This window comes from Megalops cyprinoides, chromosome 22 (assembly GCF_013368585.1).
Source record: "Megalops cyprinoides isolate fMegCyp1 chromosome 22, fMegCyp1.pri, whole genome shotgun sequence".
NCBI classification, from domain to species: Eukaryota; Metazoa; Chordata; class Actinopteri; order Elopiformes; family Megalopidae; genus Megalops; species Megalops cyprinoides.
The window spans coordinates 16,663,641-16,675,293 of record NC_050604.1 but is presented as its reverse complement, the minus strand read 5'-3'; the positions used below and the strand labels follow the sequence as shown (position 1 = coordinate 16,675,293).

Below are 11,653 nucleotides of genomic sequence, written 5' to 3'. Positions count from 1 at the left end.
TCATGGGGCTGCCACAAAAAGTTACTTTTTGTGTAGTTTATAGCTATATTTACACAGGAAAAAAAAATGGGTGGCCCCTGAATTAAACAGCACCATTCTTCTCTGCAAAGAGAAACATAAAGGTGGATGGAACTGAAATTGTAATTTAAATTTTCATGAGGACTAGAAATGCATCCAGGGTACCACCCTGAAGAACATAATCTTCAGAGAGTTGCTCAGGATGCATTAGAAGAAAATGAAAAACAAATTTCAAACATAATATATCAAGAGGATGATGTAATACTTTTTAATTGCTGAGAGTAATGTAATAACTATCAGAAGACAAAGAACATCCCAAGCAGACAGCGCATATGAAATTGAAATACCCGGGTTTTTGTTGTTGTTTTTCAAAGAAGACTTGCTGCCTTTTAAATAAAACCTATGCGAAAGATGCCCTTTTCCGCTAGTACTGTGTAAAGAGTGTACAACAATGTAGGAAAACGCGTGAAAAGTTTTGCCCCCTGTAATGCTAATTTGAGTCGACAATGATTTCCGGTTCAGCTGGCATTTTCATCTGAATAAATATAGCAGATGGCTGAGCAGATGTCACACACACAGCAAAGGCTTAAGGTGGTTAAGCCTGGTCAGAAACTCATCTTCCGTACAGTACATTTTAGAAATCGGATAAAATGATCTCATTGTATTATACGTGAATGTACTAACCTCACACGCACTGGAAAGGAAGCTAAAACCCAAATATAGGACAAATCGGTGGGGGATGATTTGGTAACAGCACAACAGGTTTTGAATTGAATTCCCAAAAAAAAAAAAAAAAAACAGGTTTACGACTGTTTTGATTTTTTTTTTTTTTACCCCACATCCATTTGATAGCATTGTTGAGACGGCTCTAAAACTCAGATTTGAGGGGTTTAGTGTCCCATGAGGATTTTACAGTGTGCTCAACACAAATGATTTTCCCTCATATAACATCTGGCTGTCTGACACAAACGATGGCTTAAAAGGCTTCTGAAGTGTCTTTGATCATGTTTGCTCATCTGAAGTTACTACTGTGCATTAGCTGTGTTGGCTGCATGTGCCTGTCGAATTACAGATTATCTAGTTATCCATCCTTGCGCTATCGTTGCTGTGTTTTCTATGGCAGTCCTGTATTACTTACATGTAAATTCTGTTTAATAACTTTGCAGCTGTTTCCCGACTTATACCACGTGAATGACTCTCAGTGTTCAGAGAAACGGTGAGACATTCAATATCTGCAGCAATACTTAAAAAGAACGATTTCCATATTCTAAATTAATAATAAAAAATATTATCATAATCGAAAGGAAGCTTATAACAGAACATTACTGCAATATATTGCCATGCATGTGGTCTTCGGAAAAAATAGTATTGATCAAGATTGGCATGACAATTTGTTATTAGATCTAGAAAGGCAGACTTACCTTAGGACCTGACAGGTGTTAACTGTGGTATTAGGGTGTTCTTATAATGAGCGTTCCAAATAATGAAACTTCTCAATGCATTTCTGTGGATCTTTGATACGTTTGTCGCAGTAGGTTTAATAACACATTTAATGCAATCCAACCTCCTCTGTGCATGTTGTAGAAATTTTTCTTATGTTGGTTTGCGTCTTATATTCTGTCGCTTGATTTTTTTTTCCACACTTGTTGGTGCTGCACTTTATCGCTTGAGTCTGCGGGTGGCAGTATTTCTCACTGGCAATAATTTGCTGAACGACCGAAAAATTGTAATATCATTACGTTTGGTTTATGCATGCTTTTTTTCTGCACTTCAGCCATGTCACAGATTAACATATTTTGCCATAGTCTGGTTTGTAAATGCTTGGCTTGCACTGTTTACATGATAGGATAAGATATGATATGATATGATATGATATGATATGATATGACATGACATGACATGACATGATACGAGCGAGAGGGCTAACCAGCACAGTAAACAGGAATATCATCAGTCAGCAACATGTTAATTGTCCAAAAACGAGACAATTATCGCCAATTTAGTCAACAGAATAATATGGCTACCAGGTCCACTCTATCACTATATATATATATATATATATATATCAGAGAGTAAAATAAGCAAATATATATATTTTTCCTCTGTCCCTCTCTCCCCCTGCCCCCTCTCTCTCCACCCACCAAAACTCTTCACATCTGCCCACAATAATTGGCGTGACCGATAATAGACGTGAGACTTGTCCCTGACAAATCAAGAATTATTAAACTATATTACAGCTCTATGAATATGTGGGGGAGGTGTGGGCTCACTTGCAGGGCCAGACCAAGACGTTACACTATGATATGATTTGATTAATTGATATGAAGTGTCACTTACTTTAACAAACATCCGTCTTGGCTTTCAGCAGCATTGGGATGCCCCAATCACTGAGACAGCTCCTGGATCGGCAAGTCGCTCCCGCTGCCATTTTTAACAACAGCCTCTGCCATTTAAAATACATGCAAGTATTGTCATTTCCCTCCTTTCCGCTGTGTGGGTGTGCTGTATGAGTAGAGGGGTAGCTTAATTACAGGCCGGTTTTTTTCAGAAGGAATGACAGTGATCACAGTAGCATCACCTCATTAATGTATGTGCTGGATTTGACATGAAATGGCAAGAGCCAATAGGGCTGTGAAAAGCCGTTAGAGAGGGACCAGTGTTGTTCAGGTCTGTCGTGAATAGTCATTCAGTACGACTCTGATCAAGTTGATGTTGAATCAGACCGGGAGAGTTCAGTGTTTGAAAGGTCACCGTCAGAAAACGAAGGACTAAAAGTTAACGTTCAGCCAGAAAAGGTAATCATTAATGCATACTGAACTTTTGTACATTATGATCTTTTTCTATGAATCAATCATGAAAAATAGACTGGTGACACATTGTATTAAAGTCTAGAAATAACAAAGTAACATAGTATGACAAAACAATATTAAGGTTTGTCTGAGACTCTCCTAAACAAGACATGACTCAATTTTACAAGTTAGTTTAGGGGAAGCAGTGAAAAACATTAACTAATGGTTAATAATGTAAATCGATGTTGAATAGACATTCAGAAGTTTATTTACAAGAGATGTGCATTGTTTACTTTAGGACAGGTATTGTTGTATGAGTAATTTAACAATATCAGTAAACTTAAATTGGATCCTCCGTATTTAAGGTAGTAGTCATAGTCCTGTCACAGTAAAGCATTTACTGCAAAATGTCATAGCCTTGCTATTAAATGCATCATATCAACTTGTCACATAAGCATACAGCAGTTTGGCATAGGGACATAGCCATACTGGAAAACTGAGCAGATACTTCCAGAACTATGGGTGCATTGGATGTCTTTCTCTGGTTTATGTGATGTTCCAAACCCATTGCTAGGGAACTATATTAATCCGGGTACGTGACTCTACGTGACTATATTAAAACTGGAGATTTTGAATGCTTATGTTAAAGTCTGAGTTCATTGATCCTTTGAAAGATCACATGAGGTTAGTTTCTAGAACAAGATGCACTCTCCGCTTACACAAGAGGCAAAATTCCAGACTGTCAGGCAGTTCTGGCAAAAAGCGTATTATGCTTACAGGAGCCAAGTAAAACACCATTTAGCCCTGACGGGAGCTAGATATTTTGTTTGTGTTTTTATCTTCAGCCTAATGTCACATGACAAATACGTGGGTGTGTGTATGTATGTGGGCAGGGGGATGGGTTGTGTGGGGGTGGGCAGGTACTATTTCTATGTACTCTTTTCTTTTAATATTTCCATTCCATTAATACTTCCATAATCTACCCATTAATCAAATAAAAGAAAAAATAATGAACATTTTTTTATGAACTGATAGGAGTGATATTTTCTGACTGTGTACAACTTTATAGGTCAAATAGTTTGCAGTCAGTTTCTGCTGTTTATTATTGACTTGAGTGATTGCAGTTAAGCACATTGGTTAAGGTTACAGTGATGTTCCACTTCAAACCAATGACACCCAGGTCAAAGAGTCCTGTAGAACGGTAGTATTTACTTTTTACATCTTCTTGAACCAACAGACTAAGATTAGGACACAATCTATATAGTATTATGTTAACTAGGACAACGAAAGTCCAGCACATAATACCCAATGATACCTCAGCTTTTGTTCAAGTTTCAGATACAGATTTTCAGATACAGCATTTCAGATACACATACATTTCAGTAGCATACAGATAACGTATGCAACCAAAATGTATTTGCACTGTTGTTGGAAGTATTGAATTTACTGTCTATCTCTTTACCTATTTCACAGTATATATATGTATATGTGTATGTTTCCTGGAGACATGTAGTATCAGTCTTTGACAAACAACTTTTTACAATGAAATGTATATTAATGTTTTAAACATTTAATCTCAGATATTCTGTCAAAAAAAAAAACTTCTTGCATCATATACAGTTATTGCATGTAATGGGGGCTTCTCGTATTGTGGCACACATTTGATAGTAATTAATGGACCCAATCCAAATTTGTGAAAATCAAGGGGAAAGTGATGAATAATCTATGTGCATATGGTAAGAATAAAAATGATATAACATTTTCATAATGCAACTCAGCATAAAGAAAATATAACAAATTACAATGATGAAAGACACAAAAGAATTCATGACAAACATTTTATTAACAGACATTCTACAGTGAATAAGATTCTGTTGGTACAGAGACTGAATGGTCCACAGCATATTGCAGATAATACAGCTAACCTTTACATTACAAATACAACTTAAATATACATTACAATGTATATGGATACATTGTAATGAGCATTGAACACGGATGAGTGTATTTACAAACGAATACAGTATATGTGTATGTGTCATATCTCAAATTAACGTTTAAATAATGTTCGTATAAACACTATATACACACGCTACTTGAGGTTTCTTTGTTACAAGTATTACTTTGTAAGACTTAACTCCTGCTAGGTATCAGTCCCAAACCTCCCACCAAATCCAGTGGGTTACAAAAGCAGGCTTTAGCAAAACATATTCTCATATAGTCTGGCTCCATCAGACAACAGACTGACGACAACAGATGCCCTGCCATCTTTCCCTACTGCTGCGTAGGTATGCTATTTTTTCATCACATTCTAATGATGTGGGGATCCAAGAAGAGGTTGGATCACAGTTATGGATCAGACAACCACCCAGCCGAAACACATTTTCTGCACTGACGTTTCCTGACTGGATTGGCTGTCCGGCTTGCCCTGATCAAATGGAGTTGCCATATCGACACGGTTTGAATACTGCTGCTGGGTGTGTCCTGCCCCACCCTTCGCTGTGCTAGTCGGAGTCTTCGCTGCTGCAGTAGGAACTGTCACAGCACTCTGCGGTGTAGGGGAACTTGTGGATATTGGGGTTCAGTTTGGGGACCCAGGCACGTGGAACCAGAAAGGTGGCCAGGTTGAACAGATCGACAAAGACCTTGTAACGGTCACTAAATACACACATACAAAGAAAAGAAAAGAAAAAAAAATGGTTAAATGATTATAAAGATACCCGTTTGCTCTGAAGATGGAAATGCACCCCTGGATAAAATGGCCTCAGTAAAAAGGTGCTGCATCCCTGGACCAGCTCACCTGACAGTGGAGCGCAGGTAGTGATACCCAGATGATCCCCCAGTCCCAGCTTTGCTGCCAATCATGCGGTGCACCATGCAGACATGGTTGTCTGTTACAGAGAGGTGAAGCATTAATTCATACATTCAGATCTCTGCTTTCTTGCTACGTCTTCTCTTGCCAGATCAGAGATCAGAGTATTTCATTGGGTCGTTAATGAAGGCAAGACCGGGGGTTATCAGTGAAGGCTTACATCTCCATTTTGTCATGAGGGTGTCTATGTCCATCAGGGAGGTCAGAAGCTGGAACGGGACCTGGAATCGGGGCTCCTCTCTGGTGTACAAGACGAGACAGGTGTGACATTGAGTTCTGAAATATCCCAGAGTGAAAACTAGAGGATGAAAAGTAGAAGCATCCTACCTGTAAAAGTAGATCATCAGTGCTCCTTGCAGAGCCTTATAGGAGAGCCTCCTATCACCTGGAAGGAGAAGGAAATATCCATGACACTGTCTTTGTATTTTTGAGCTACAGACACACGCCTCTTAGCATCCAATTGGACGATGTTCGTTTGCATATACATCTGTAGTCCCATAAGGTTATAATAAAGTTTAAAAATCCTGATCGCAGAACGGGATGTAGCAGACGTAACCGGACGTGGTGAAGGCAACGCTTCCCACACGCAACACGTGTATCTCATGTTAGATACTACTGCCGGAAATGCACACTGCATTACATCACATTTATTTATTTGCTTAGCTGGCATCCTCACACAGGGTGATTCACATTCTCAATATTACCCCTTTAAACAACCAAATATTTACTGTGGCAATTCCGGTTAAATACTTTGCTGAAAGGAACAAGGGGTTCAAACGCGTAACCCCTCCCCAAGGCCCTCAGAATTACATCACACAAAATCCATGTCTGTGCTGGTGATATTGATAAAACTATGGTGCTTTTTTGCCTTGAGGAGTCTGCCCTGATGTTGGAGACATGTGGGTATCTGACTATTGCCATAGTAACATGACCGTGGAGCAGATGCTGACCTTTACTTAAAAGATGATCATGCCGTTTTTCATCAAATAAGGACGCAAAGAGCTCTTTCTGCTTGTTGAGATCTTCCATCATTTCTTGCTTTTCCTCAGACTCTGGTTTTTGCTGTCAAGAGTCCATGGAACATGGGTCATTAATTTTCAGTACAGCTTGCCTTTAACAAAAAAGGATAGTGGCTTAAGAGGACTAACAGTCTGTACTGGCGGGTAATGAATTTTACAAAGAATATGTACCTCAATTTTCTCCATTTCTAGCTTAAAACCTGCTTCCACATTTGCTTGAAGTTTCCCCCAAAAGTTGAACCCATCTTTTTCAAGTCCAGGAGTTCTCTCCAACCATTTCTGAAAGAGATGAAATAAGACAAATATGAATGTGGTTAGTGTTTAAGCAGGTTACAGACTTCCTGTTGATTGATATCTTAATCACACATTGGACATATTTCCGAAAGAGAAAACACTGGCTGTAAGTGAGCTATATATTTTTTTTTTTCTGGACAAAATGACAACACTGCTGAAGATGTAGCATCATAGTTCCATGAGACGACATGACAATTTGACAATTTTGACAAAAAGGGGAGCATCAAAGACAAACCCAAAATAAGGTGTTAATTGGTGGAGCCTGGCCTAAATTCTTCACCTTGAATATGCTCAATATTAATGAGAATTCATTGTCTGCCTCAAAAGAATTTATTTTTAAGAGAACAGAGTGTTAATGATTAAAATGATTACACCTAGTTAAATCTTTTGAAACACTGACTGGAAATAATCAAAAGGCTTAATTCCCCGCAGCAGGTGAGTTGTTGATATACCTAAGGGCTGTGACCTTTATCAATCTCTCTCAGCCCTGGTCTTGGGGACCCTCCATACATGCTGGTTTTGCCTCCCAGCTGAGCTCTCTTACTGAGCTCTTAGGATTGACCAAAGTCTTAACTGAATGATGATCTGGATTTTAGATTGCTTTTAGATTGCTTAATTCAACGTATATTAACCCATTTCCTGGAGACACATAGTATCAATCTTTGAATACATCGATCTGTTTTTAGGTTCACAAAGCACTCATTCCCATTCCTGGGTAAATATAAGGTAAATATACAGTGAATCAATACAGTAACCCATAAAAATGTACCTATGGTTTTTCCATGAGAATAAGAACAAGAGGGAATGTGCCTTTGGAGGGCACACAATGTAATCTTCTTCCATTGTTTGTCCTGGCTATAAAAATATGTCTCCCATAGCTAGTTATTAGAAGCCTGGAATTAAGCATGTGCAGTACCTCCACCAGCTGAAGCAGTGTAGGCTCCTGCTCAGACCTCAGGAGAACCTCACTCTCCTGACCCTGGAAATTGTCTCTGTAGTGCCGTCGATTGTAGGGCACCCTCTGACACTCGGCAACGCCAATCTTGTTCTCTAGCAGGCGGAACTGAAGACTCTGGAACCCAGAGGCTGGGGAAAGGTAACCTCTGCACAAAGGAACACAAAGAAACCATGAGAACGTCCGAACCACTGATAGAATACACTTTTATTTACTTGAAACCAGTGAACTCTGTGTGATTAAAGAAGATCTCAGGGAAAGTATTTGGACGTAATAAATGCAGGCCTAATCAGTGGCCCTTGCAAAGTAGATTTGTAAATGTTTGGCATGTCCTGCCATATCTCCACCTTGAATTATTTTCATGAATTACACCAGCTGAAATTTTCATGAATTACACATACAGTACCAGTTTGGACACAACTGATTAAGACAATGGGAAACACACATTCAAATAAATTTTGATCTAAAAACAAAAAGTCATATCTTAAAAAAATGTAGACATCGGGATATATGGAGACAACTGTGGGGTGCACTGAGGTCGGTACCCCTAAGCACCCCCATAACACTGGGCCTTCACTTTGGAAAATAGTAAAAATAAATTAAAACCCTTCTATGACTAGGTGTGCCCAAACCTTTGACTGGTACTGTATCTCAAACTGGAATAATTTCTTACAGTAATAATTTTATAATTCTTATAATTTTCCACTTAAGGTGTAATTCAAGTGAGTGTCCAGTGCGTCTCATTCTCAAGATTCCACAAAATCTCACCTGAAGTCAAAAAAGTCTAAGGCAGACATGGTCTCGAGGACTGAAAACTGATCAACGAGGAGCCTTAAGATCATAGTGATTCTGTGGATTCTGGTCACAACCTTCAGCATGTTCCGTTCATCTCGAACCTGAAGAGACATTGCCATTCATTTGCTGCACTGTTTGGACAGTCATTACTTCAACAGTTTGTCTTATTTCAAGCACTGTTCCAAATGACAAGCGAGTTAAGTGTCTGTTTTTCAGGACCAATTATATTTCTAGAGATATATCCTAAAATCCAGAGGACTAAATGCATAGGCTCAAAACGGCCTTTTGATTTTAAATTTATGTTAAGTGAATTTTTGTTTTTACTTGAAATCAGAAATCCATTTAAATTAAACAATGTTTGTATTGTTTGAGAGCAACCTCAAAATCTTTTAGTGAAGAAATCACTCACGTGGCCATTGATGAAAATATCTCTCACTGAATCCAATTCCCACAGTATCTGCTTGAACCATAGTTCATAAGCTGAAATCATAAAAATACATTTCAAAATCTTTCTTCTGTATTAATTGGACATTAACATAAAAACAAGCATTTCTTCCATATGTCACAACATTCTGTAATATTAAAATTTATGAGATACTGACATTTTCACATATGAGTTTCCATTCTTATGTTGTACAGTATATTGACACATACCTGTAACATGCAGTGTACGATTACATTGAAAATATAAATTGGTCATATTTCAGGCTTCATAACTTCTCACTGACACCATACTGTACTTCCTCATTGCACTTCACAGTGCAGCACTTTAGGTTGGAATCTTGTTGCGGATAAAGCGCAAATTAAGCTTCTTCCTTTTCCCATACTCTCACTATGATGACGTCTGGCTTACCTTGATGGGTGATGATAAAAAGGTGTTCATCATGGATCTTGTTTTTCTTCAGCTCGCTCTGCAGCACCTGAGCATTCAGCACCTTGTCCAGCTGTGAATCAAAGAGCCATTCCCTTTCATCTTCCCACTCATTCTCAAAGCCACTTTGCTTGTGCATCAGATGTTTTCCTTGGACATAGATTTTACCGGACAAAGAGTGCTGAATGCTTCACAGTACTATTTATACACCAGGTATTGCTGTCACAGTTATTGCTATGCTAGAGTATTTGTTGTGGTAGCTGCCACTGAATGAAATGGTATTTACTTGTAGGTATTCCCCGTAGATGATTCCGCCCTTGCTAGCTTTGTTGATCCCTCTCTGGGAATCATCCTCGTCTTCCTTCAGAAGCAGCTTGCTTGGGAAAAATCTATTTTTTGTAAGAGCAAAGCAGTCATGTAAAAGCTTAATGCATAAAACAACAAATTGTCAAAACACTTTCACACAAATCAGTATGATAGATAATTTTTAATGATGAGCTGTGTTTTACATGATTGTAAATGTATTTATATTAATATGTTCCGTGCAAAAAAAAAAAGGCTCAAAGCATAAAGCTGGTTTCAGGGGGAGACATACATACTTGTGTTTCTGTCCAAGAAATGGGCATCCACTCATGGTTCATCAAATGCTTGCAGCAACAATTTCTGAGATTTATTTTTCACTGACGTGTTTCTTAGGAGACTGAAACAATCACTGCACGTGGATTATTTAAGGGTTCCCCTCATCCAATCAGAGACGTTGTTTCATGGTCCAGCCCACCTACATTATCTTTGCCAAATGTGCTCTGTGTGTACCTTTTGGGGGCAGATCACACTTTGTTGGTCTTATCAGAGGAAAGTGCACTGGCAGTCAGTTGAATCATGCCAAGGTGAAAAAAAAGGTTTGTACACATTTATCAGACATAAAGGACCAATATCCCATTTCAAAAATAAGTGAATTGTCATTGTATCCTGACCCTTCTTGGCCTTTCACACGAGTACAAAGCATGCTGCCCCTCACCTGCTATCCTTTCCAAAACTACCCTGTACAATCAACACAGGACACTGTTCTGGAATATAGAACACTACTCTAGAATGCACTTCACTATTCTAGAATGTTAAGAAGAGCACCATTCTAGAAAATTTCCCTGATTCAGCATTAATCAAACTCTTCCTATTAAGTCTTTGTGTACATGAGGTCAAGGTAATTTTTTACATTCGCAAGCCACGTTTCTTCCATTTGCATGAGCTCCACACAAGATAAAAACAATTACATGTAAACATTTCCTTTCATTTGACTGTCCTAGCTGACAGATTACCCATGTATAATTATTATAGAATTACAACGATAGTGAGTATATTTACCAATATTTTGAAATATGAAATACTATTCTGTGAGGGATGATTGGGGAATTTCTACTTAATCCCCCAAAGCAAAGAGTGATCGCATAACGTGATAGATTTCCATTTGCTAAGATGAACAAAATAAGAACCAGAAATTCTATACATCCACATTACTAATAAAAAAGGCAGTTTGTGGTTCTGGGACTGACTATACATGCATATTTCCTAATGATTCCTATTAATTCCTTAACGTTCATTCCTCATATTTCATAGTGATTCCTTACCTTGTATTCCACACTCACTTGAAGAAATTACCAATTCATATGAGAGATTATTACATAGCAGCACACATTTAGTTTCTGTGTTACGTAACAATAAATGCTACAATTACATTGTTTGTTGCCAGACCATTGAAAAGTAACACTCTCTGATTCTGTTATACGATATCACTCATTTCATTGGCTCTCCTGAGAGAAATTATGTAAAAACAAATCAAATCAAAACAAAAATACAGATTCAGTTGGACGCTGTGTACTTAGTTGGTCACGAGTAAAAAAACCTTTAAACATTTGAAGTTCAGTTAACAAGTAAACTTATTTAAACACAACAAAACAAACCAGTGTGTATTAGATACACAGACAATGATGAGATCATGTGGTTCTCAGAAACTGCACTTTGCAACATGACCTTGACATCTGT

At 38.2% G+C, this 11,653-nt stretch overlaps 1 protein-coding gene across 1 annotated transcript; it reads right to left on the bottom strand.

Annotated features, from left to right (window-relative positions):
- Positions 1-4,693: 4,693 nt before the first annotated feature.
- On the bottom strand, positions 4,694-10,299 carry LOC118769767 (tryptophan 2,3-dioxygenase B-like). Its single transcript, XM_036517068.1, has 12 exons — positions 10,213-10,299; positions 9,900-10,002; positions 9,596-9,686; positions 9,152-9,222; positions 8,716-8,843; positions 7,909-8,095; positions 6,870-6,977; positions 6,630-6,741; positions 6,007-6,064; positions 5,840-5,919; positions 5,608-5,698; positions 4,694-5,465 (listed from the first exon to the last, which is right to left on the bottom strand). Exons 1-12 carry the CDS (start codon positions 10,245-10,247, stop codon positions 5,312-5,314), a joined length of 1,218 nt encoding a protein of 405 aa, XP_036372961.1. The 5' UTR covers positions 10,248-10,299; the 3' UTR covers positions 4,694-5,311.
- Positions 10,300-11,653: the final 1,354 nt, after the last annotated feature.

What these genes read in the sequence shown, in the direction of transcription:
- LOC118769767 (XM_036517068.1), bottom strand. Translation starts at nt 10,247, where the DNA reads ATGAGTGGATGCCCATTTCTTGGACAGAAACACAA. An exon ending in TAGAAATGGAGAAAATTGAG is followed by an intron (nt 6,742 to 6,869) that starts GTACATATTCTT and finishes GACTCTTGACAG; the next exon opens with CAAAAACCAGAGTCTGAGGA. An exon ending in TGATCATCTTTTAAGTAAAG is followed by an intron (nt 6,065 to 6,629) that starts GTCAGCATCTGC and finishes TTCTCCTTCCAG; the next exon opens with GTGATAGGAGGCTCTCCTAT.